The sequence below is a fragment of the Ylistrum balloti genome, unplaced genomic scaffold, assembly GCF_031769215.1.
Source record: "Ylistrum balloti isolate Yb309-2 unplaced genomic scaffold, AGI_CSIRO_Ybal_v1 Utg370524, whole genome shotgun sequence".
In the NCBI taxonomy this organism is placed as follows: domain Eukaryota; kingdom Metazoa; phylum Mollusca; class Bivalvia; order Pectinida; family Pectinidae; genus Ylistrum; species Ylistrum balloti.
Window position 1 is genome coordinate 94,177 of NW_026782335.1, and position 25,898 is coordinate 120,074.

Here is a 25,898-nt window from a genome sequence, read left to right on the forward strand (position 1 = left end):
GCAGCAGCTAACATCATCCGGGGAGGGCGTACTGGACTTTGCAGCATCTCTTTTCTCGCTGGCCTCTTTCTTTTCTTCCTTGTCGTTATGTGACTTTTTAAACCACTTTCGTCTGGGCTTTTGTTTGAATTTCGTTGATTCATCAATAACCTCATTTTGTTGTGAGAACACTTGTATCTGAGCTTCTGTCCATGGACCTTCCATGATATCGTCCATAGATTGAATCAGATGGGGTCCACACGCCCCTGTTATATGTGGACCGCCATCTAAGTCTGTTGTTACATGACTGTTTTGAGTGTGGTGTTCTATGACGTCATATCGTTTTGTGACGTATGGTTGCGAAACAAATCGTGGAATGTTAGCGTAATATTTTGATTCGCGGCCTATTTGAGAGGTAAATTTTGCTCAGTAACGATATTATTTCAAGAAAACCATTTGATAAAACATATCATTTCTATAAAATGGGAGACGGATATGTGAAATCTGGAAATTTCCGACAACTCGCCTTTATATTTCGAAATAGATGACGTTGATAAATCCCTATCACATACAACCGAACCAGCGTCATTTAAAAAATCACAAAAATCAATCCTGGATGAGTTACCGTTAATGGAGTATCGTTAGAGTGTCATTTATACATTTATTGGTTCTCTTATACAACATACCTTATATAGAATTCCAACAAAGTCTGGTAACGCATATAATTCGTGCAAATACACAAAACAATCAACACATAGTGGCATCACCGTTTTTAATACCGCTAATATATACTAACAATTAACGCTAGCTTTCAATCATTCTACACAATGTCAAAACGAAATTCACAGTGAACCAGCAAATGATATTTAGTTCTTTACTCTGTATCAACACAAAAGTAGCATACTTGTGATGTTTGTATATAACATCACAGCAATGAGAAAAAGACAAAATTCGTGACAAAATCTCTAGATATACAGCCTTTGTTAATTGTACATATTTCCGATTGTTGTTTAACAATGAACTTCAATTGCATATTGCATACGTGTATTGAGATATGTAAATTATTATGACAAAGAATAACAGAACATATGTCATAAGCCTTCACACAGAACGCAACCACAAGGGAAAATAACGCCCTTTGCTGATTGGATCACTGACGATTCTAACTCGATACTAACAAAATAAACAAAGCAAGTTAGTAAAACAAAATGAATTAGGGTCACTAGTTTATTTCATTGTGTCACCTTCTTGAGACGTCATTCGTGGTACGTGTATTTATACACTCTTGTGGATTAATGTCGATGTTACTTCGCACACGTCCTCACGAAAACTGAATCGTTACAACCTGTTCCAGCATTTGTTTGAAAACTTAATTCTACCACAGCGGATGTGACGTCATCAATCACGAAACAAAACTGATGAATTTTGTATATGTCAGAAAACATATGTATTAGATAAAGATAATGTAAGTAAATAGTAATATTTCTGTCTGGACGTATGAACATCCGGTTCATGTTGATTGCTTATGTGGCCACGTGACACCACCTATGACGTCACGAATTGACTTTTTGTTTCTTGTCTCTCACTTGACACACCAGTACCGGTATATGAGAATGATGAATTAAATAGTCACTGACACTTCCAAGAAAAGTTCTTCGCATCTTTCCCAGTCCCCTAGTTCCGGTAACAATCAACCTTGCGCCGACTTCCTTGGCAACGTTGATAATACCCTCTCCAGGCTTGGACGCATGGGTGCTTTTAACAACTCCGTCTACCTGTAAAGACAAATCCAAAACATCCTGACAACCAATGTTTCGAAGCAGGCAGCATTTTATAGCTTAACAATTTAAGGTTATCATTCAATGTGATGACGAAAATTGCAGAGGAACACCAACAACAGAAAGAGGCAATAACTCTATAGAAAGCCAATGACTGTCGCTTAAAAGGTTTACGACAGTCTAATGGGACGTTGAAACGTTGCTTTAAAACAGTGACAGACTTGATTTTTAAAAAAGGAAACATTCCTTCTAAACAACTTAAAATTCTGTGAGGCATTTAAAATAGATTAATTCAGTTTTATCCAGACTGAACGTAACATAGATTTACGGGAAGTGGCAAAACCCTCAAACTGGTTTTTATAAATATTCAACATATATAGTAAAATTTTTTAACAAAAATGAATTATTTTTACGTGTGAATCGGTTTAAAAAGGCAGACAGGTACATTTATTTTGTATTATAGCTGCAAAGCGTGAATTAGATAAAATAAGATCATTCACTGAAACAATAACTTAACATTTAAGTGGAATGCCTTGAAGACGACACTGCCTTATGGGAGTAGCTCGGAGATAGATAATCTTTTACAGACGCAACATAAACGATGACACTTGCCATACATCATACCAGTCTGTATAGATTTTCTCCAGCTTCTCCTTTATCTCATCATCCCAAGCTAATATCAGGGATGGGCGTACTTCAAGTCTGCTTTGTAGAGCCATATACACACGAATTATGTTCAATTTAAGCGAGGTCAAATGTTCAGAAAGCACCGGAAACACCAGCAAGGCAGCAGCGTCTGTAACATATACCATTAAATGTCCGGAGATAAAAGCGCTGGTTTTCTTTTATATGTCTGGAGAATACCGTGTTTGAAAGTTACAATAGTTCATAAATACGAAAAATGCTGAATGACTGTCAATATTATTGCTGGATGTTGAACTATGATATTGTGCTAGTTATCGTTTACTCAATAAAAAAGGCCGGTTCTTTACCATCTCGTACACTATGTACGTCAGTGCTAGTACGCATCACACTGGTCATTTGTCTGATGAAGGTGACCTTGTAGTCATCTAAACGTCACACTTAAAACGTCTACTCGTTGTGTTGTAAGAGTTTGAATTCTATTTACATTACCATCCGAAATATATTTATCGCCGATTTTTGTCTTTTTTTTAATGAAGTCACATCCGTTTTACAATCATTTTATTTTTCCTCCGGTATTCAATTCCCCGAATTCTTACACAAACATCTTGATTTTGTTGCAATACTTGCGATGTGAATTTCGCTGACAGGTAACATTATCTCCACTCCATCTCCTACCGTAATATCAATGTTACAGCGAATTCTTCAATATTTGCTTTGTGACTGTTCCTAGAATTAAAGCTGATACCTACCAGACAGATTTATAGACGTTCACCAGTGTCTTCATCACACAAAACCTAGATTTATATCGACAGTGTATTTCCTGTAGGACGTAATTCCATATGAAGATTAAATAGAATACCAACAGGTTAGGTTTTAAATACGGCAAAGCTCGCGAGACTGGTAGACAACCTCTGGCACATTTTAAAGGAATTTTTATCTCACATCAACTGTGTTCATGGAAGATCAGAGTGACAGAACAACAAAGTCGCTTGGTGCTGGTAAATCGTTTTAAAAGCACTCAGAACAAATCTCTCGGGATATCGAGAATGACAAACGTCGACTATTAAACAATCAGCATTATAACGGCCGAGTCATACGATAGCTGCGAACACTTCAAACCAACAGTGATGTATTTATTACATGAATCGTCCATCACGGCCACCACTTAGATACCAAATTAAATAATGTTTACTATTTACCGTTCACCTAGTTAAGGTAAAACCTGTATTTTAAGTAATGTCAACCATGTACCTTACATAAGGTAAGACATGTACCTAAAGTAAGGTCAACCGTGTACCTAAAGTAAGGTAAACCGTGTACCTCAAGTAAGGTCAACCGTGCACCTAAATTAAGGTAAACCGTGTACCTAAAGTAAGGTAAACCGTGCATCTAAAGTAAGGTAAACCGTGTACCGAAAGTAAGGTCAACCGTGTACCTAAAGTAAGGTAAACCGTGCATCTAAAGTAAGGTAAACCGTGTACCGAAAGTAAGGTCAACCGTGTACCTAAAGTAAGGTAAACTGTGTACCTAAAGTAAGGTAAACCGTGCATCTAAAGTAAGGTAAACCGTGTACCTAAAGTAAGGTAAACCGTGCACCTAGTGTAAGGTCAACCGTGTACCTAAAGTAAGGTCAACCGTGCACCTAGTGTAAGGTCAACCGTGTACCTAAAGTAAGGTCAACGGTGCACCTAAAGTAAGGTAAACCGTGTACCTAAAGTAAGGTCAACCGTGTACCTAAAGTAAGGTCAATCGTGTACCTAAAGTAAGGTAAACCGTGCACCTAAAGTAAGGTCAACTGTGTACCTAAAGTAAGGTAAACCGTGTACATAAAGTAAGGTCAACCGTGTACCTAAAGTAAGGTAAACTGTATACCTAAAGTAAGGTCAACCGTGTACCTAAAGTAAGGTCAACCGTGTACCTAAAGTAAGGTCAACCGTGCACCTAAAGTAAGGTAAACCGTGTACCTATAGTATGGTAAACTGTGTACAAATAGTATGGTGAACTGTGTACCCAAAATAAGGTCAACCGTGTACCTAAAGTAAGGTAAACCGTGCACCTAAAGTAAGGTAAACCGTGCACCTAAAGTAAGGTAAACCGTGTACCTATAGTATGGTAAACTGTGTACAAATAGTATGGTGAACTGTGTACCTAAAATAAGGTCAACCGTGTACCTAAAGAAAGGTCAACCGTGTACCTATAGTATGGTAAACTGTGTACAAATAGTATGGTGAACTGTGTACCTATAGTAAGGTAAACTGTGTACCTAAAGTAAGGTCAACCGTGTACCTAAAGAAAGGTCAACCGTGTACCTAAAGTAAGGTCAACTGTGCACCTAAAGTAAGGTAAACCGTGCACCTAATGTAAGGTAAACCGTGCACCTAAAGTAAGGTAAACTGTATACCTAAAATAAGGTCAACTGTCTACCTAAAGTAAGGTCAACCGTGCACCTAAAGTAAGGTAAACCGTATACCTAAAGTAAGGTAAACCGTGTACCTAAAGTAAGGTCAACCGTGCATCTAAAGTAAGGTAAACCGTGCACCTAAAGTAAGATAAACTGTATACCTAAAATAAGGTAAACCGTGTACCTATAGTAAGGTCAACCGTGTACCTGAAGTAAGGTCAACCGTGCACCTAAAGTAAGGTCATCCGTGCACCTAAAGTATGGTAAACCGTGCACCTAAAGTAAGGTAAACCGTGTACCTATGGTATGGTAAACTGTGCACCTAAAGTAAGGTAAACCGTATACCTAAAGTAAGGTAAACCGTGTACCTAAAGTAAGGTAAACCGTGTACCTAAAGTAAGGTCAACCGTGCATCTAAAGTATGGTAAACCGTGCACCTAAAGTAAGATAAACTGTATACCTAAAATAAGGTAAACCTTGTACCTATAGTAAGGTCAACCGTGTACCTGAAGTAAGGTCAACCGTGCACCTAAAGTAAGGTCATCCGTGCACCTAAAGTATGGTAAACCGTGCACCTAAAGTAAGGTAAACCGTATACCTAAAGTAAGGTAAACCGTGTACCTAAAGTAAGGTAAACCGTGTACCTAAAGTAAGGTCAACCGTGCACCTAGTGTAAGGTCAACCGTGTACCTAAAGTAAGGTCAACGGTGCACCTAAAGTAAGGTAAACCGTGTACCTAAAGTAAGGTCAATCGTGTACCTAAAGTAAGGTAAACCGTGCACCTAAAGTAAGGTCAACTGTGTACCTAAAGTAAGGTAAACCGTGCACCTAAAGTAAGGTCAACCGTGTACCTAAAGTAAGGTAAACTGTATACCTAAAGTAAGGTCAACCGTGTACCTAAAGTAAGGTAAACCGTGTACCTAAAGTAAGGTCAACCGTGCACCTAAAGTAAGGTAAACCGTGTACCTATAGTATGGTAAACTGTGTACAAATAGTATGGTGAACTGTGTACCTAAAATAAGGTCAACCGTGTACCTAAAGAAAGGTCAACCGTGTACCTATAGTATGGTAAACTGTGTACAAATAGTATGGTGAACTGTATACCTAAAGTAAGGTCAACTGTCTACCTAAAGTAAGGTCAACCGTGCACCTAAAGTAAGGTAAACCGTATACCTAAAGTAAGGTAAACCGTGTACCTAAAGTAAGGTAAACCGTGTACCTAAAGTAAGGTCAACCGTGCATCTAAAGTAAGGTAAACCGTGCACCTAAAGTAAGATAAACTGTATACCTAAAATAAGGTAAACCGTGTACCTATAGTAAGGTCAACTGTGTACCTGAAGTAAGGTCAACCGTGCACCTAAAGTAAGGTCATCCGTGCACCTAAAGTATGGTAAACCGTGCACCTAAAGTAAGGTAAACCGTGTACCTATGGTATGGTAAACTGTGCACCTAAAGTAAGGTAAACCGTATACCTAAAGTAAGGTAAACCGTGTACCTAAAGTAAGGTAAACCGTGTACCTAAAGTAAGGTCAACCGTGCATCTAAAGTAAGGTAAACCGTGCACCTAAAGTAAGATAAACTGTATACCTAAAATAAGGTAAACCGTGTACCTATAGTAAGGTCAACCGTGTACCTGAAGTAAGGTCAACCGTGCACCTAAAGTAAGGTCATCCGTGCACCTAAAGTAAGGTAAACCCTGTACCTATAGTATGTTGAACTGTGTACCTAAAGTAAAGTCAACCGTGTACCTATAGTATGGTAAACCGTGTACCTAAAGTAAAGTCAACCGTGTACCTAAAGTAAGGTAAACCGTGTACCTATAGTATGGTAAACCCTGTACCTATAGTATGGTAAACCGTGCACCTAAAGTAAGGTAAACAGTGTACCTAAAGTAAGGTAAACAGTGTACCTAAAGTAAGGTAAACCGTGCACCTAAAGTAAGGTAAACCGTGTACCTAAAGTAAGGTAAACCGTGCACCTAAAGTAAGGTAAACCCTGTACCTATGGTATGGTAAACCGTGTACCTAAAGTAAAGTCAACCGTGTACCTAAAGTAAGGTAAACCGTGTACCTATAGTATGGTAAACCCTGTACCTATAGTATGGTAAACCGTGCACCTAAAGTAAGGTAAACAGTGTACCTAAAGTAAGGTAAACAGTGTACCTAAAGTGCACCTAAAGTAAGGTAAACCGTATACCTAAAGTAAGGTAAACCGTATATACCTACACTATGGTATACAGGTATATACCTACCTAAAGTAAGGTCAAGTATGGTAAACCGTATATACCCTACACTATGGTATAACTGTATATACCTAAAGTAAGGTCAACCGTGTACCTAAAGTAAGGTCAACCGTGCATCTAAAGTAAGGTAAACCGTATACCTAAAGTAAGGTCAACCGTGTACCTAAAGTAAGGTAAACCGTGAACCTAAAGTAAGGTAAACCGTGTACCTATAGTATAGTCAACCGTGTACCTAAAGTAAGGTAAACCGTGTACCTAAGTAGTAAAAGGTAAACCGTGTAAACCGTATACCTGTGTACCTATAGTAAGGTAAACCGTGTACCTAAAGTAAGGTCAACTGTATACCTAAAGTAAGGTCAACCGTGGTAAACCGTATACCTAAAGTAAGGTAAACCGTGTGCACCTATAGTAAAGTATGGTAAGGTCAACCGTGTACCTAAAGTAAGGTAAACCGTGTACCTAAGTAGTAACGTGTAAGTGTACCTCAACACTAAAGTGTACCTAAAGTAAGGTCAACCGTGTACCTAAAGTAAGGTAAACCGTGTACCTAAAGTAAGGTCAACCGTGTACCTAAAGTAAGGTCAACTGTGTACCTATAGTATTTGCTGCGGTGTATGTAACCAAGCAAAGTATATGCCTACACTATGGTATAACAGAGTATATACCTACACTATGGTATAACAGAGTATATACCTACACTATGGTATAACACAGTATATACCTACACTATGGTATAACAGAGTATATACCTACACTATGGTATAACAGAGTATATACCTACACTATGGTATAACAGAGTATATACCTACACTATGGTATAACACAGTATATACCTACACTATGGTATAACAGAGTATATACCTACACTATGGTATAACAGAGTATATACCTACACTATGGTATAACACAGTATATACCTACACTATGGTATAACGGAGTATATACCCACACTATGGTATAACACAGTATATACCTACACTATGGTATAACAGAGTATATACCTACACTATGGTATAACAGAGTATATACCTACACTATGGTATAACACAGTATATACCTACACTATGGTATAACACAGTATATACCTACACTATGGTATATCAGAGTATATACCTACACTATGGTATAACAGAGTATATACCTACACTATGGTATAACAGAGTATATACCTACACTATGGTATAACACAGTATATACCTACACTATGGTATAACACAGTATATACCTACACTATGGTATATCAGAGTATATACCTACACTATGGTATAACAGAGTATATACCTACACTATGGTATAACACAGTATATACCTACACTATGGTATAACAGAGTATATACCTACACTATGGTATAACAGAGTATATACCTACACTATGGTATAACACAGTATATACCTACACTATGGTATAACACAGTATATACCTACACTATGGTATAACACAGTATATACCCACACTATGGTATAACAGAGTATATACCCACACTATGGTATAACAGAGTATATACCTACACTATGGTATAACACAGTATATATACCTACACTATGGTATAACACAGTATATATACCTACACTATGGTATAACAGAGTATATACCTACACTATGGTATAACGGAGTATATACCTACACTATGGTATAACACAGTATATATACCTACACTATGGTATAACACAGTATATATACCTACACTATGGTATAACAAAGTATATGCCTACACTATGGTATAACAGAGTATATACCTACACTATGGTATAACGGAGTATATACCTACACTATGGTATAACAGAGTGTATACCTACACTATGGTATATCAGAGTCTATACCTACACTATGGTATAACAGAGTGTATACCTACACTATGGTATAACGGAGTATATACCTACACTATGGTATAACAAAGTATATACCTACACTATGGTATAACACAGTATATACCTACACTATGGTATATCAGAGTCTATACCTACACTATGGTATAACAGAGTATATACCTACACTATGGTATAACGGAGTATATACCTACACTATGGTATAACGGAGTGTATACCTACACTATGGTATAACAGAGTGTATACCTACACTATGGTATAACACAGTATATACCTACACTATGGTATAACAGAGTATATACCTACACTATGGTATAACACAGTATATACCTACACTATGGTATAACACAGTATATACCTACACTATGGTATAACACAGTATATACCTACACTATGGTATAACACAGTATATACCTACACTATGGTATAACACAGTATATACCTACACTATGGTATAACACAGTATATACCTACACTATGGTATAACACAGTATATACCTACACTATGGTATAACACAGTATATACCTACACTATGGTATAACACAGTATATACCTACACTATGGTATAACAGAGTATATACCTACACTATAGTATAACAGAGTATATACCTACTCTATGGTATAACACAGTATATACCTACACTATGGTATAACACAGTATATACCTACACTATGGTATAACACAGTATATACCTACACTATGGTATAACACAGTATATACCTACACTATGGTATAACACAGTATATACCTACACTATGGTATAACACAGTATATACCTACACTATGGTATAACACAGTATATACCTACACTATGGTATAACAGAGTATATACCTACACTATGGTATAACACAGTATATACCTACACTATGGTATATCAGAGTCTATACCTACACTATGGTATAACAGAGATACCTACACTATGGTATAACGGAGTATATACCCACACTATGGTATAACACAGTATATACCTACACTATGGTATAACACAGTATATACCTACACTATGGTATAACAGAGATACCTACACTATGGTATATCAGAGTATATACCTACACTATGGTATAACAGAGTATATACCTACACTACAGTATAACAGAGTATATACCTACACTATGGTATATCAGAGTATATACCTACACTATGGTATATCAGAGTATATACCTACACTATGGTATAACACAGTATATACCTACACTATGGTATAACACAGTATATATCTACACTATGGTATAACAGAGTATATACCTACACTATGGTATAACACAGTATATACCTACACTATGGTATAACACAGTATATATCTACACTATGGTATAACAGAGTATATACCTACACTATGGTATAACACAGTATATACCTACACTATGGTATAACACAGTATATACCTACACTATGGTATAACAGAGTATATACCTACACTATGGTATAACACAGTATATATCTACACTATGGTATAACAGAGTATATACCTACACTATGGTATATCAGAGTATATACCTACACTATGGTATAACACAGTATATACCTACACTATGGTATATCAGAGTATATACCTACACTATGGTATAACAGAGTATATACCTACACTATGGTATATCAGAGTATATACCTACACTATGGTATAACAGAGTATATACCTACACTATGGTATATCAGAGTATATACCTACACTATGGTATAACAGAGTATATACCTACACTATGGTATATCAGAGTATATACCTACACTATGGTATAACAGAGTATATACCTACACTATAGTATAACAGAGTATATACCTTCACTATGGTATATCAGAGTATAACAATGGTATAACATAGTATATACCTACACTATGGTATATCAGAGTATATACCTACACTATGGTATAACACAGTATATACCTACACTATGGTATATCAGAGTATATACCTACACTATGGTATAACAGAGTATATACCTACACTATGGTATAACGGAGTATATACCTACACTATGGTATAACAGAGTATATACCTACACTATGGTATATCAGAGTATATACCTACACTATGGTATATCAGAGTATATACCTACACTATGGTATAACGGAGTATATACCTACACTATGGTATAACACAGTATATACCTACACTATGGTATAACAGAGTATATACCTACACTATGGTATATCAGAGTATATACCTACACTATGGTATAACGGAGTATATACCTACACTATGGTATAACAGAGTATATACCTACACTATGGTATAACACAGTATATACCTACACTATGGTATAACAGAGTATATACCTACACTATGGTATAACAGAGTATATACCTACACTATGGTATAACACAGTATATACCTACACTATGGTATAACACAGTATATACCTACACTATGGTATAACACAGTATATACCTACACTATGGTATAACACAGTATATACCTACACTATGGTATAACAGAGTGTATACCTACACTATGGTATAACAGAGTATATACCTACACTATGGTATAACAGAGTATATACCTACACTATGGTATAACACAGTATATACCTACACTATGGTATAACACAGTATATACCCACACTATGGTATAACAGAGTGTATACCTACACTATGGTATAACACAGTATATACCTACACTATGGTATAACACAGTATATACCTACACTATGGTATAACACAGTATATACCTACACTATGGTATAATAGAGTATATACCCACACTATGGTATAACACAGTATATACCTACACTATGGTATAACACAGTATATACCTACACTATGGTATAACACAGTATATACCTACACTATGGTATAACACAGTATATACCTACACTATGGTATAACACAGTATATACCTACACTATGGTATAACAGAGTATATACCTACACTATGGTATAACGGAGTATATACCCACAGTATGGTATAACACAGTATATACCTACACTATGGTATAACGGAGTATATACCCACACTATGGTATAACAGAGTATATACCTACACTATGGTATTACAGAGTATATTCCCAAGATATCAGTCCGTATGAGGATAATTTTTTTTAAAATCTTAATTAAATTTCAACATGATCATTAAATATTTATTTTAGACTTATTTCTTTTTCTATAAAATCATTTTATTCAAAAAATAAGAATTTCTGGTCGGGTTGTCCGGTTGGTAACGTATTTGCCTCTAATCTAGATGGCCGGGGTTCGATTTCCAGAACGGAAGTGAAAATGGTATGGGATCACCTGTCCAACCACGTGGTACTCCGGTGTCCTCACACATTCCATCCGAGCCAACAAGACTGATTGATATTAGCTGATAGCTTCTTTCACCCTTGTTGTAAAATAAAGAAAGTTGATGATAATTATAAAACAGGATTTTTTTGCGACCGATCTGAATCTGTAAAATTACCTTGAGCTCTTTCATGTATGAGGCGAACTCCTCAAGCCTGGCCTGTACTTTTTGAAGCTCGTGTGAGAGGATGGCTTGAAAAGCCTCAGCTTCGGCAGGGTTTGGAGCTACGAAAAATAATAAGTAATATGTGTCAGTAAAAATAAAACAATATATAAAGAACGACCGTACAACATGTGGATAAAATTGTCCTCTCCTCGCAATTCCTGACGAAATATTTGGTCAAACTCGTAAAAAATCGATGCGATAAGGGCTCATTGTGTGGACGAGACTTTCAAGTTAGGAAGTCCAATAAAATGAGGGATTAGTTTACCAAGTCAGACTGCTATGATTCACACAAAGCAGTAAGGTTCTAAAAGCGACATCAATCTTTATCAAACAGGACATACATATGCACGATAAACGATTGCCTGCCGTTATATATATACATATATATATACTTCGGAAAAGTAAATACATTACTGCGAGCGCAGTCAAGTGGAGAAAAATTGTACTAAGGCAGGTTATCCAGGGTAAGATGCACTATTTCTGGAAGGAAGGGCGATAACTCTACAAAACGTGTTTCCGTTCTTTTTCTACACCTTACACGTACCACAACATTATAATTATAATAGGATGGGTCAAAATACGTTACATGCTTGTAGCTAGCTATGACTTAACTCATTGATTAAATCAACTTTCTCCGCTTCACGGATTTCCCCGACTATGAGATTTTCATTCAAATAAAAACCATACATTCGTTTATTTTCAACCGAAAATGCATATTCTTTAATTTCTCATGAACTTGTTATCCACGGAAGCCGTTTCCATGAAAGACGAATGTATATTCCAGGAGACCTTATCCATGAAAATTAAATGTGTTTTTCACAGAGATCGTATCCATAAAAACGAATGGATATCTAGGGGGACCTTATCCGTGGAAGACGTATATGTTATCCACGGAGACAATATCCGACAAAAATTAATGTGTTATCCACGGAGACAGTATCCGACAGAAATGAATGTGTTATTCACGGAGACATTAACCGACAAAAAATAATGTGTTATTCACGGAGACAGTAACCGACAAAAAATAATGTGTTATTCACAGAGACCGTATCCGACAAAAACAAATGTGTTATTCACGGAGACAGTATCCGACAGAAATGAATGTGCTAATCAAGGAGACCGTATCCGACAAAAAAATACTGTGTTATCCATTGGGATTGTGTTCGTGAAAAACAAATTCATGATCATGGGAAACAGTATCCGTGCAAAGCGATAGTTATTCAATCAGACCGTATATCCGGGAAAAGCGCACGTGTTAATCTGAGGACGTATCTTTGAAATATGTTAGACAGGGGAATTGCCCAACAACGCTAAGCTTATACCACTATGTCACTTTCAACTGCGTCGTTTAATGATATCTCGTTTGCGATTCGGAAACAAATTATCTTCAATAAAACAAACATTTTGAAAGCTGAATTGTAGAAGTCAATTGCGCAATATTACATTTGTGATGCAGCATTTTTAAAGCTGAGATGTAGAAGTCAGATGAACAGTATTAAAATTCCGATGCCTTTTGTCGAAAAGATGCAGCGACCAGCGCCTCAAATTGTTTAGTACTATAGGATCCGCTGTCGGTTTCGATCGTCTTAAAGCGTGTGTTTTGTTTGCATAAGCGCGTGATTACTTTGAAAGTCGACAAATCGATACGTATTTTATATTTAAATCCAAGTCATAAAAGTGTGTATCAAGGGAAATATTCCCTTTACAGACGTTATCCGATTCAATAACAGACAATTGTTGTTCTTTCAAACCCGCATGCACACGCCTTTCTTGGCTAACGCGTCACCAGACTTCCAGAAGAACTACTCCTTTCCCGAAGGACACATCATGGCCAGGGTCACAACGGTGTATCATTTAAATACGTATATTGAGTATAACGCCCAATTCCTGAGATAGTTAACCATATTACCAGCTGACACGTCTGTAATCTTGTGGGTGGTAATTCTTCTTGGGTTAGATCTGTATTTAGACGCTATATTTGCAGACAATTTTAAAAAAAACTTCCATACCAATGAGCGGGTTCGTAGATAAGCACACCACAGAGATATAAATGTGACGTTTCTAACTTGGTTCGTCACTCTCTGATCGCGAAAATCCTTGTGGGCGTAACTGTCAGATACTTATCATAATCTACAATTGTATATATACAATTGCAGTTAATATTTGGTGACGTTCTAACATATATAATAAAGGTTTGTTCACAGATCAAACATCTACAACTTAAACTTGGGTACACCATATCTTAGAAGCAATGCATTATACTGAAACTTTTCTTCGGACTGTAAATTTGTCTAAACCGTAACCTGTCCATACCGCGAAACTTGTCTACACCATAAAACTTGTTCATACCGTAAACCTGTCTATACCGCGAAACTTGTCTACACCATAAAACTTGTTTATACCGTAAACCTGTCTACACCGCGAAACTTGTCTACACCATAAAACTTGTCTATACCGTAAACCTGTCTATACCGCGAAACTTGTCTACACCATAAAACTTGTTCATACCGTAAACCTGTCCATACCGCGAAACTTGTCTACACCATAAAACTTGTTCATACCGTAAACCTGTCTATACCGCGAAACTTGTCTACACCATAAAACTTGTTTATACCGTAAACCTGTCTACACCGCGAAACTTGTCTACACCATAAAACTTGTCTATACCGTAAACCTGTCTATACCGCGAAACTTGTCTACACCGTAAAACTTGTCTATACCGTAAACCTGTCTATACCGCGAAACTTGTCTACACCGTAAAACTTGTCTATACCGTAAACCTGTCTATACCGCGAAACTTGTCTACACCGTAAAACTTGTCTATACCGTAAACCTGTCTATACCGCGAAACTTGTCTACACCGTAAAACTTGTCTATACCGTAAACCTGTCTATACCGCGAAACTTGTCTACACCGTAAAACTTGTCTATACCGTAAACCTGTCCATACCGCGAAACTTGTCTACACCATAAAACTTGTCTATACTTTAAACCTGTCCATACCGCGAAACTTGTCTACACCATAAAACTTGTTCATACCGTAAACCTGTCTATACCGCGAAACTTGTCTACACCATAAAACTTGTTTATACCGTAAACCTGTCTACACCGCGAAACTTGTCTACACCGTAAAACTTGTCTATACCGTAAACCTGTCTATACCGCGAAACTTGTCTACACCGTAAAACTTGTCTATACCGTAAACCTGTCTATACCGCGAAACTTGTCTACACCGTAAAACTTGTCTATACCGTAAACCTGTCTATACCGCGAAACTTGTCTACACCGTAAAACTTGTCTATACCGTAAACCTGTCTATACCGCGAAACTTGTCTACACCGTAAAACTTGTCTATACCGTAAACCTGTCTATACCGCGAAACTTGTCTACACCGTAAAACTTGTCTATACCGTAAACCTGTCTATACCGCGAAACTTGTCTACACCGTAAAACTTGTCTATACCGTTAACCTGTCTATACCGCGAAACTTGTCTACACCGTAAAACTTGTCTACACCGTTAACCTGTCTATACCGCGAAACTTGTCTACACCGTAAAACTTGTCTATACCGTTAACCTGTCTATACCGCGAAACTTGTCTACACCATAAAACTTGTCTATACCGTAAACCTGTCTATAACGCGAAACTTGTCTACACCGTAAAACTTGTCTATACCGTTAACCTGTCTACACCGCGAAACTTGTCTACACCGTAAAACTTGTCTACACCGTTAACCTGTCTATACCGCGAAACTTGTCTACACCATAAAACTTGTCTATACCGTTAACCTGTCTATACCGCGAAACTTGTCTACACCGTAAAACTTGTCTATACCGTTAACCTGTCTATACCGCGATTTTGTCCAAACCGTTAATATTTATTGCGGCTCTTAGTTATATGTTCAGCTCTCCTTATTACACAGTTCCTGTTTAGACAAGAGGTTAGGAGATTCAGACACAGTTTCCGTCATCATTAACGACAGCACACGTTATTATTAATAACAGTGACGTTAATGAATACCGGCATGTGTCTCTGGTTCAAATTACGGTCGATGTGTATAGACAGAGAAGACCACGTGAGACTGTGTCATACGTATACAAGTACAAAATCCTCATCAGTTTCTGTATACATGTACACAATAAGCAGAAGGAATACTTTATCATACTAGAGGACGCCGGTCGAAACGAATTCGTAACCGTAGTTTTGCACTGGTAAAATCATTACAGTATGCTGCGGGTTTCTATAACACGGCGCGGAAGCAGAAGAATTGTGCTCATTGACGAATTAAGGATTCATAAAAGAGAAGTTGAAGGGGGGGGGGGAGGGGATTGGGGAGGATACATCAATATCCACCATTATGACATGTCCATTGAGGATATCTTCAGCAGTCGATAATGCTTTTACAAACTGGAACTGTGACCTAATCACACTACAAAGAAGATCTCTACAATCAAAACTAAACAAAACACGTACATGGAAATGACAAGCCGTGGAAGACATTTCACAATTACTGGAAATAGGATGTGAAGTATACCGAGATTATACATGACACGACTTGCTGCGTCATAAAACTTACCACAGTAGAAAATGGAACGTGACTTATGTAATAAGCTTGATATTTAACATGATTTACGATTGTATAACTACACATACAAGTCGGACTATACAGGACTCGACTAACTTTGGTATGAAAGACGTACAACAGAAGGTCATTGATGGAACATGAGTGGACATGATGAATTACAATGTTAGAACTGGGACAGGACATGACACACTTTTGACCTCACTGACTTACCATGATAGAACTGGGAAGCCGAGAAGACCTCACTAAGCTCTACACAGTACACCATGACTACTCTGTCGTCCGGTTTCCACGCGTGTTCCACGAACCCTGAAACACCGAAATATACATATAATTGCAAGAATGTGGGTATTTTGTTACATAAATTTCATTACAAAAGTGTAATAGTTTATTTTAAATAAAGATATCATCACTTACAATGATTATGTATCTGTATCCAAGCTTGCGACGGACCATTACAAGTTCTCCCTTCGTTAGATATCGTAACTGATTATGGGGCATATTACTTATTTCGGGGTATCCTAACTTATTGTGGTAAGTGGTAACTTATTGTGAGGGTGAGGTATTATACCTTATTGTAGGAACACTTCTGCTCATTTCCACGATGACAACTTTTTCCGTGTTATTTCTATTTATTGATGAATATTTTAACATGGCACGAGACATCTTATTGATAAAAGGATATTCTAACTAATATCAGGGATATTCTTACATAGCCTGGGATATCATACAATTCAGGGATATTCTAACATAACCTGGGATATCTTACAATTCAGGGATATTCTTACATAGCCTGGGATATCAAACAATTCAGGGATATTCTTACATAGCCTGGGATATCTTACAATTCAGGGATATTCTTACATAGCCTGGGATACCTTACAATTCAGGGATATTCTTACAAAGCCTGGGATATCGATATCTCTTACACACTATATCCTAACTTGTTACGATTGTCTATATTTGTATATATGTCAGATTATTGTTGTGGATATTTGTTCCTGTATTGTGATGATTTTCATACCAATGTACCACCACTAGAGTGATGTTATACCAACACTAGAGTGATGTCATACCACCACTAGAGTGATGTCATACCACCACTAGAGTGACGTCATACCACCACTAGAGTGACGGCATACCACCACTAGAGTGATGTCATACCACAACGAGAGTGATGTCATACCACCACGAGAGTGATGTCATACCACCACTAGAATGATGTCATACCACCACTGGAGTGACGTCATACCACCACTAGAGTGATGTCATACCAACACTAGAGTGCTGTCACACCACCACTGCAGTGATGTCACACCACCACTGCAGTGATGTCATACCGCCACAAGAGTGATGTCATACCACCACTAGAGTGATGTCATACTACCACTTGAGTGATGTCATACCAACACTAGAATAATGTCATACCAACACTAGAGTTATGTCACAACACCACTGCAGTGATGTCATACCGCCACTAGAGTGATGTCATACCACCACTAGAGTGATGTTATACCATTACAAGAGTGATGTCATACCACCACTAGAGTGATGTAATACCACCACTGGAGTGATGTCATACCGCCACTGGAGTGATGTCATACCGCCACTAGAGTGATGTCATACCACCACTAGAATGATGTCATAGCACCACTAGAGTGATGTCATACCACCACTGCACTGATGTCACACCGCCACTGGAGTGATGTCATACTGCCACTAGAATGATGTCATACCACCACTAGAGTTATGTCACACCACCACTGCAGTGATGTCATACCGCCACTGGAGTGATGTCATACCGCCACTAGAGTGATGTCATACCATCACTAGAATGATGTCATACCACCACTAGAGTGATGTCATACCACCACTGCACTGATGTCACACCGCCACTGCAGTGATGTCACACCGCCACTGGAGTGATGTCATACCGCCAGTGGAGTGACGTCATACCACCACTTAAGTGATGTCACATCACCACCAGACTGTGTCATAACACCACTTAGTGATGTCGCGCCACCACAAGACAGTAACATTCCACCATTACGCGATGTCACATCACCACCAAGTCATATCACAACACCACTAGACTGTTACAACCATTAGAGTGTCATACCTACATTAAGTGATGTCATTTCACCACTTAATGATTTCATATCAGTAATAAATATTGTCATACCAACACTACTGTTAGGAACTGTTCTGCCACGAAGTGATGTCACATCATCACTCGGCAGTGTCATACCACTACTTAATGACGTCACACTACCACCACGTGACCTCTTACCACCAATAGGCGGTGTCATATAACTATTTAGATAGTTGTGCAGTCGACATTGGAGGCGTCATTGTAGGGTTATCATCCTTACGACAGTTATAATCAACAATACAACTTTCAATGATTTAGTATATTTTAAGTTGCACTACATGATTCTTTGAGTCTCAAGACCAGGATCAACTTGTGGTCGAAGGAAAACATGCTGATTTAGCGAAAATTTCAAAGCATTGTGTTATTGATCATACGTTAATGAGAAATCGACATGTGTTTTGATTATAAATGTACAGTTATACCATTGTTATAAAGAGGTAGAAATCGTTGTTTAAAGAAAATTTAATACACTGTTTATCGGGAAGCTGTTATGATAAGCAGCTGGCTAAAAGTCGTTTCAGAGGTTGTAATAATGAAAGCATCCTTTCTCTGTGTTCTGATTAAAGAACCGTTATCGTTTTGTTGTGTAAAATCTACCAACGTTTCTAGTTAACTTATGAAACCATACGAGTAGTTATTACAGGTTTCAGATAAACACGTCAGATATACGTGACTTAGCAATGTTTCTTTTATGGATTCCACAGAAACGGCTGATCCGACAAATCTGTTGTGTTAAGCTACTCAGTAACGTGTATCGGCGGTGAGGTGTGGATTCTGAAGGAAACCATATTTCTTATCTCAAAGATAGAATCATTTTTACTTCATTCCGCCTCACCGCCAGTGATCGCTCATCTACAAATTATACTAATGTCGGCTACAACCGGACGGGGATCGATGGGGTCCGGCTTGGCCAATTATTTCAAACAAACAATGTATATACACGCAATAATTCGCCTAACTGCCTACGCGAGAATACCCGTACATTGGATTACAAAAAGGGAGCGCCTCGTGATTACAAGCATTTTGTTCGCTCGTGGAATTGCAATAAAACTGACGGAATGACTCTTCTTGATCTCAGGGATAATCAAGAATGTCCTGTTGGATACTCAGGTACAAAGTCGGAATGATGATCAAGAATGAATAAAACAAATATATCATCATATAAAAACTTCATGTAAAACTACTAAGAAGCAGATTAACAGAGATATAAAGAAGCAATTTTAACGACACCCCCCCCCCTACACAAACCATTTAATCTTCGAGTTAATTGGCTTCATTTTATATATTTCTAATCTGTTTCACAGCCTGCACGATGACAAGTCAACAGACAGGTGCGACGTTCTGACTATAATTAGTTAATGGAATTGCTTCCCAAGAGCAATAGTCTATATACATACTGTGACAGTTTTTTTACACAAGACTATGACGTATCTCCGTGGAGGGCTTGTTGTCAGTTATTCCATCCCCGAAATGACAGTAATAAGACAATTACCCAGGCGGGAGCATCAAGTACCAGCAACCGACTATTGAGCTAATGGATAGCTATGTATGGACACTTGGTCATATCCTGGGAGCCATTATCACTTCACACGTTCTGGTATACGGCCGCTCAGGAACATATATGTAAATCAAGAGCGGTGGACATTGGTTACTGTACACAATCAAAACGTATTTCACACTGTCGAAATCTGTCACGAAAGGAAATATTTGTCAGGGGCATAACATACATTAATAACGATCGTTATCAGTGGCGTTCAACTGCTGTTCTGTGCCATTCGGAATGTCACTTGTACGTTCGGAATCGAAAGACATACTGTTCACTATGTTTGAACGATGATGGTGTTCTGCTCGGAATGTCACATCTCATATTGCAGCCATGTTAATGACGTTCTGTTTGAAATTTTCGGTATGTTAAACTCAATATTACAGCAATGCTGATGATATTCTGTTCGGGATGTCTATCGTCGTATTATAATAACGTCGATGATGTTCTGTTCGGAATGTCTCATGCCATATTACGGCATTGTTGATGTTGTTCTGTTCGGAGTTTCTCATGCGTTATTATAATGTACTGTACATTTCTATCACCGTGGTAAAAAAGACGCCATTAAATTTCACGCAGCGGCGTCTTTTTTACTTCGGTTCAAATGATGTATTTTCGTTATTCAGCAATGGCGGAGTTTTGCTTTTTCGCTAAGACATATAATTTCGTGTTTTTGCCCGACAGATTTTCGTCGGCAACAAATAGAAAATGTCAGATATTAGGCACCATATAAACGTGATTTTTGAATTGTCAACAGACCGATTCACTATGCCGAGTAAACAATGTATAAAAAACAAAACACGCCAGCAAACAAAATCAAACCATTAGATCTGCTGGAAATGGTTAAAAACCCCCGGGGAAAATCCAACAAGCGATTCACTATTTGCGTTTAATGATGTTTGCAGTAACGAGCTCACGCGAAACCGGATGGGTTAAAGCATAATGAATTGATGACGACATCATCACGTGCCATCAGTTAATATTTATATGCTAATAACCCTGTCCTGAACTGATTTAAATAAGAATAGATTATGCTTCCAAGATTTTGTAAACAAGGATTATTTTTACTTGGGATATGATGACAAGAAGATATCTTGCGACACAGATCTAAGTGTGACCAAGATTAATGTTTCAGAAAAGTTTCCACCCCATAATAAAGCTTCATGAAAATAGTTCACTAACGTATGTGTTAATGCTCTAACGTTACCATTTTTATCGACCACCTTTCTTGTAAATGCACTGCATTGTGTACTAACCGATCATCAAGAACCGTGTTGAAACTGTATAAATTATTTCAACCATACCTGACCTAACACCAGATGTTGTAGGTTGTGACGTCTGTTGTTGGGACTAGATAAATAGATAATATATATTATATTCAGTATGTTCTGATAACAGAAGATCCCAGACTAATGTCTGCATAATATCATATCCCTCGCGACAATGAGAACTAATATCGGCGAGGAAACGGGGACGTTTTGCCAAACTTATCTTTGTCATCACTGTAGCAGCTTCATTCCCCAAAGGAATTTTGACATAAAAAAATCAAAACACTTAAAAAGACCGTTATAGCCCGTAAATGTCAGTGTTGTATGGTCAAGGTCAAGGTCATCGTCACTATCTTTAGAAAATCCTTGTCAACACTCTAGCGACTTCCACAGGAATTTTTAAACTTCACACATTTATAAAAGGTCATTATAACCCTGACATGTTTAAATTTCTGGTTTAAGGGAAATGTTAACGTCATTGTTACTATTTGCAGAAAATTTGCCAGCTATCGAGCGGCTTCATACCTTGAGGGATTTTAATCAAACTTCAGACAATTGGCTATCTTTATTGCATTTAAGTCAATGTGGAATTCCTATAATTTGTGTATCTGTGCGTCACATGAAATAGCGATCACAGACTTTATCACAACCATACGACTGACTCTGCCACCATGTACAACCGGGGGCAGTTTTCAACTAGACGGTTGATTTTCTGATTTCCCATCTTGAACTATCCTTTCAGACAGATAAGCTTCCCTAAGCTGGATGTGTTCAACGCTCGCCCAGTCCGTTATAATCTATCATCTCTCGATGTCTATTGAGACGAAGGTACCGAAAAGTCCATTATACTGTGCACGGGTCTATGTGTCTAGTGAGACGGAGGTCCGGACCAGTCCGTTATAGTCTATCGTCTCTCGATGGCTATTGAGAAAAAGGTACCGAAAAGTCCATTATACTGTGCCCGGGTCTCTCTGTGTCTAGTGAGACGGAGGTCCGGACCAGTCCGTTATAGTCTATCGTCTCTCGATGTCTATTGAGACGAAGGTACCGAAAAGTCCATTATACTGTGCCCGGGTCTCTGTGTCTAGTGAGACGGAGGTCCGGACCAGTCCGTTATAGTCTATCGTCTCTCAATGGCTATTGAGACAAAGGTACCGAAAAGTCCATTTTACTGTGCCCGGGTCTCTGTGTCTAGTGAGATGGAGGTCCGGACCAGTCCGTTATAGTCTTGATGTCTATTGAGACGAAGGTTCTGAAAAGTCCGTTATAGTGTGCCCTGGTCTCTCTACGGTCTAGTGAGAAGAAGGTCAGAGCTATTCCGTTTAATGTATCCAGGTATATCTTGGTCTACTGAGACAGAAGTGCGTATTTGTCCGTTATCGTGTATCCGGGTGCCTTTTTGCCAACTGAGACACCGTGTGTCTATATCTATTGCGACAAAAATCCCCTTATTGAATCTTGGTCTGTGTCTACTGAGACAGGAGTCCGGACTTAATCGCTGTCGTGTATCCGTGTGTCTCTGTGTCTATTGCGACAAAAATCCCCATACTGTATCCGGATCTGTGTCTACTAGGAGTCCGCACCATCGCCTATTAGTATATCCGCAATCGATTGCCACATACCGCAGTTAGGTGATTTTTATAGAATACCAAGATAAATAATTAAGTGATTTGAAGTGTGTGTTGTGATTGCCGAGATCCTAGGATCCGGATGAAACGGAACATCATGTGCCATTATTAATTATCAGTTATCTCTGTATTTCTTGTCGTGCCTTGTCGTGTCTAATAAAATATTCTATTTACCACAGTAAGGAGGGTCTGAATTGTCTGGTAATCAAGGTAGCCGCTCCTGTAGAAAAGCTGGCTAGTAGAATCGTATTTTATGAAATTAGCTGTAATGTCCTATCTGATACTAATTGATGATAATCACCGAGATGTGAATCAATGATTTCTGTCAGTATATTATCTTCGGACCTTGATAGGCCGTGCAGGATCTATATATATGGAGAAATGTGTCCTTGGCAGGAAAGTCTAGATTTATGTAGCACTTGAGTACATCATGGACATGAGAGAAAGAATCAGGCATCTAATGATGTTCCTAAAATGTCGATAACTACATTACAGGTCGACACAAGGCACGTTCTACAATACTACACCCCATAGTGTCGATAAATCAAATTTAGGAAACGGTATTAGGAAAGCGAAAAATTATCTTGATGGAAAGGTAACATTTCATATAGAGGTTCAAAACTCTGAACCAAGTGGGCTTTATAGGAACATGTGGTCTCTGGACTGCGGGACGAACTTCGCTATAATATTGTATATGTGAGTGTATGGACCACACAATGATATATAGGTCAAAATCAAATGTATTTTTCTATTCTTCATTAATTTGTTTAGTAAATTTTAGGTCACAGAAAAAAGGTATCCTTCGCTGATTCATTACACAGGAATGTTAAGAACACTTGAAATAATCGATTTCTGTAGGATCGACGACGTTGCGTGCAGATTGATTCTAAACTCAAGATTTTTTTTATAATCTGACACACACCTTATGCACCTGTATCCCGCTTTCACTTCGCTGCATCTCGTCATACATTAACAATTCTCTCATATTGTAGAAGGTCACATACCACTCAGATATCGAAACACCCTCAACTCAAACATCCAGACACCCACAACTCAAACATCCAGACACCCACAACTCAAACATCCAGACACCCACAACTCAAACATCCAAACACCCACAACACAAAACAAAAACAACTCAAACATCAAAACAGACAAGGTACTGATATTACACACAACACTCACGGGTACAGACAAGGTACTGATATTACACACAACACTCACGGGTACAGACAAGGTACTGATATTACACACAACACTCACGGGTACAGACAAGGTACCGATATTACACACAACACTCACGGGTACAGACAAGGTACCGATATTACACACAACACTCACGTGTACAGACAAGGTACTGTTATTACACACAACACTCACGGGTACAGACAAGGTACTGATATTACACTCAACACTCACGGGTACAGACAAGGTACCGATATTACACACAACACTCACGGGTACAGACAAGGTACCGATATTACACACAACACTCACGGGTACAGACAAGGTACCGATATTACACACAACACTCACGGGTACAGACAAGGTACCGATATTACACACAACACTCACGGGTACAGACAAGGTACCGATATTACACACAACACTCACGTGTACAGACAAGGTACCGATATTACACACAACATTCACGGGTACAGACAAGGTACTGATATTACACACAACACTCACGTGTACAGACAAGGTACTGATATTACACTCAACACTCACGTGTACAGACAAGGTACTGATATTACACACAACACTCACGGGTACAGACAAGGTACTGATATTACACACAACACTCACGTGTACAGACAAGGTACTGATATTACACTCAACACTCACGTGTACAGACAAGGTACTGATATTACACACAACACTCACGGGTACAGACAAGGTACCGATATTACACACAACACTCTTCCATTGATGATGTCGTTTTAGAATTGAGGATAAAACAAATGCAATAAAACTCCTATTTCGTGGTGGTTTGCTTTTTACAAACGAGGAATAGTTATGGTTTTGAGTGAAAGGTCAGAGTGCACATTCTCTATGCTGCATCACACATACAATCAGAACTCTGTTGAAAGTGTATGAAAAATGCAACAGAATTGAGAGGAATCATATATATTTGTGCCGTTAAACTAACATTTAAAGTAAATTAAGTAATGACAACGACTGTTTCACAGTTAATGGCCCACTCCAAACAATCTGATTAAGTAGAATCTACATACATGTATCATGATTTCTTCAATGTTTTAGCCGACAACTGTTTACTACGTCTCAATCAAACACGGCCCTGTCAACTTTTCCAGCGCTACACTGTTGAGGTGCGGGTTTTGTAGGCGCCAGGAAGAGTCTGTGAGCGTCAGCCAAATCATATTACCTGCATCTTCACGAAGTCCTGAT

The 25,898-nt window shown here is 38.2% G+C and overlaps 1 protein-coding gene across 1 annotated transcript in view; it reads right to left on the reverse strand.

The window, feature by feature from the left end:
• Positions 1-737: 737 nt before the first annotated feature.
• LOC132555907 (universal stress protein Sll1388-like) overlaps positions 738-25,898 on the reverse strand; it is a 35,645-nt gene continuing 10,484 nt past the window's right edge. The window contains exons 2-4 of the mRNA XM_060220285.1: positions 17,109-17,204; positions 12,267-12,373; positions 738-1,754 (exon numbers count right to left, since the gene is read on the reverse strand). Coding sequence (XP_060076268.1) covers positions 1,533-1,754; positions 12,267-12,373; positions 17,109-17,204 — 425 coding nt within the window. The 3' untranslated portion in view covers positions 738-1,532. The remainder of the gene's footprint in view (positions 1,755-12,266; positions 12,374-17,108; positions 17,205-25,898) is intronic.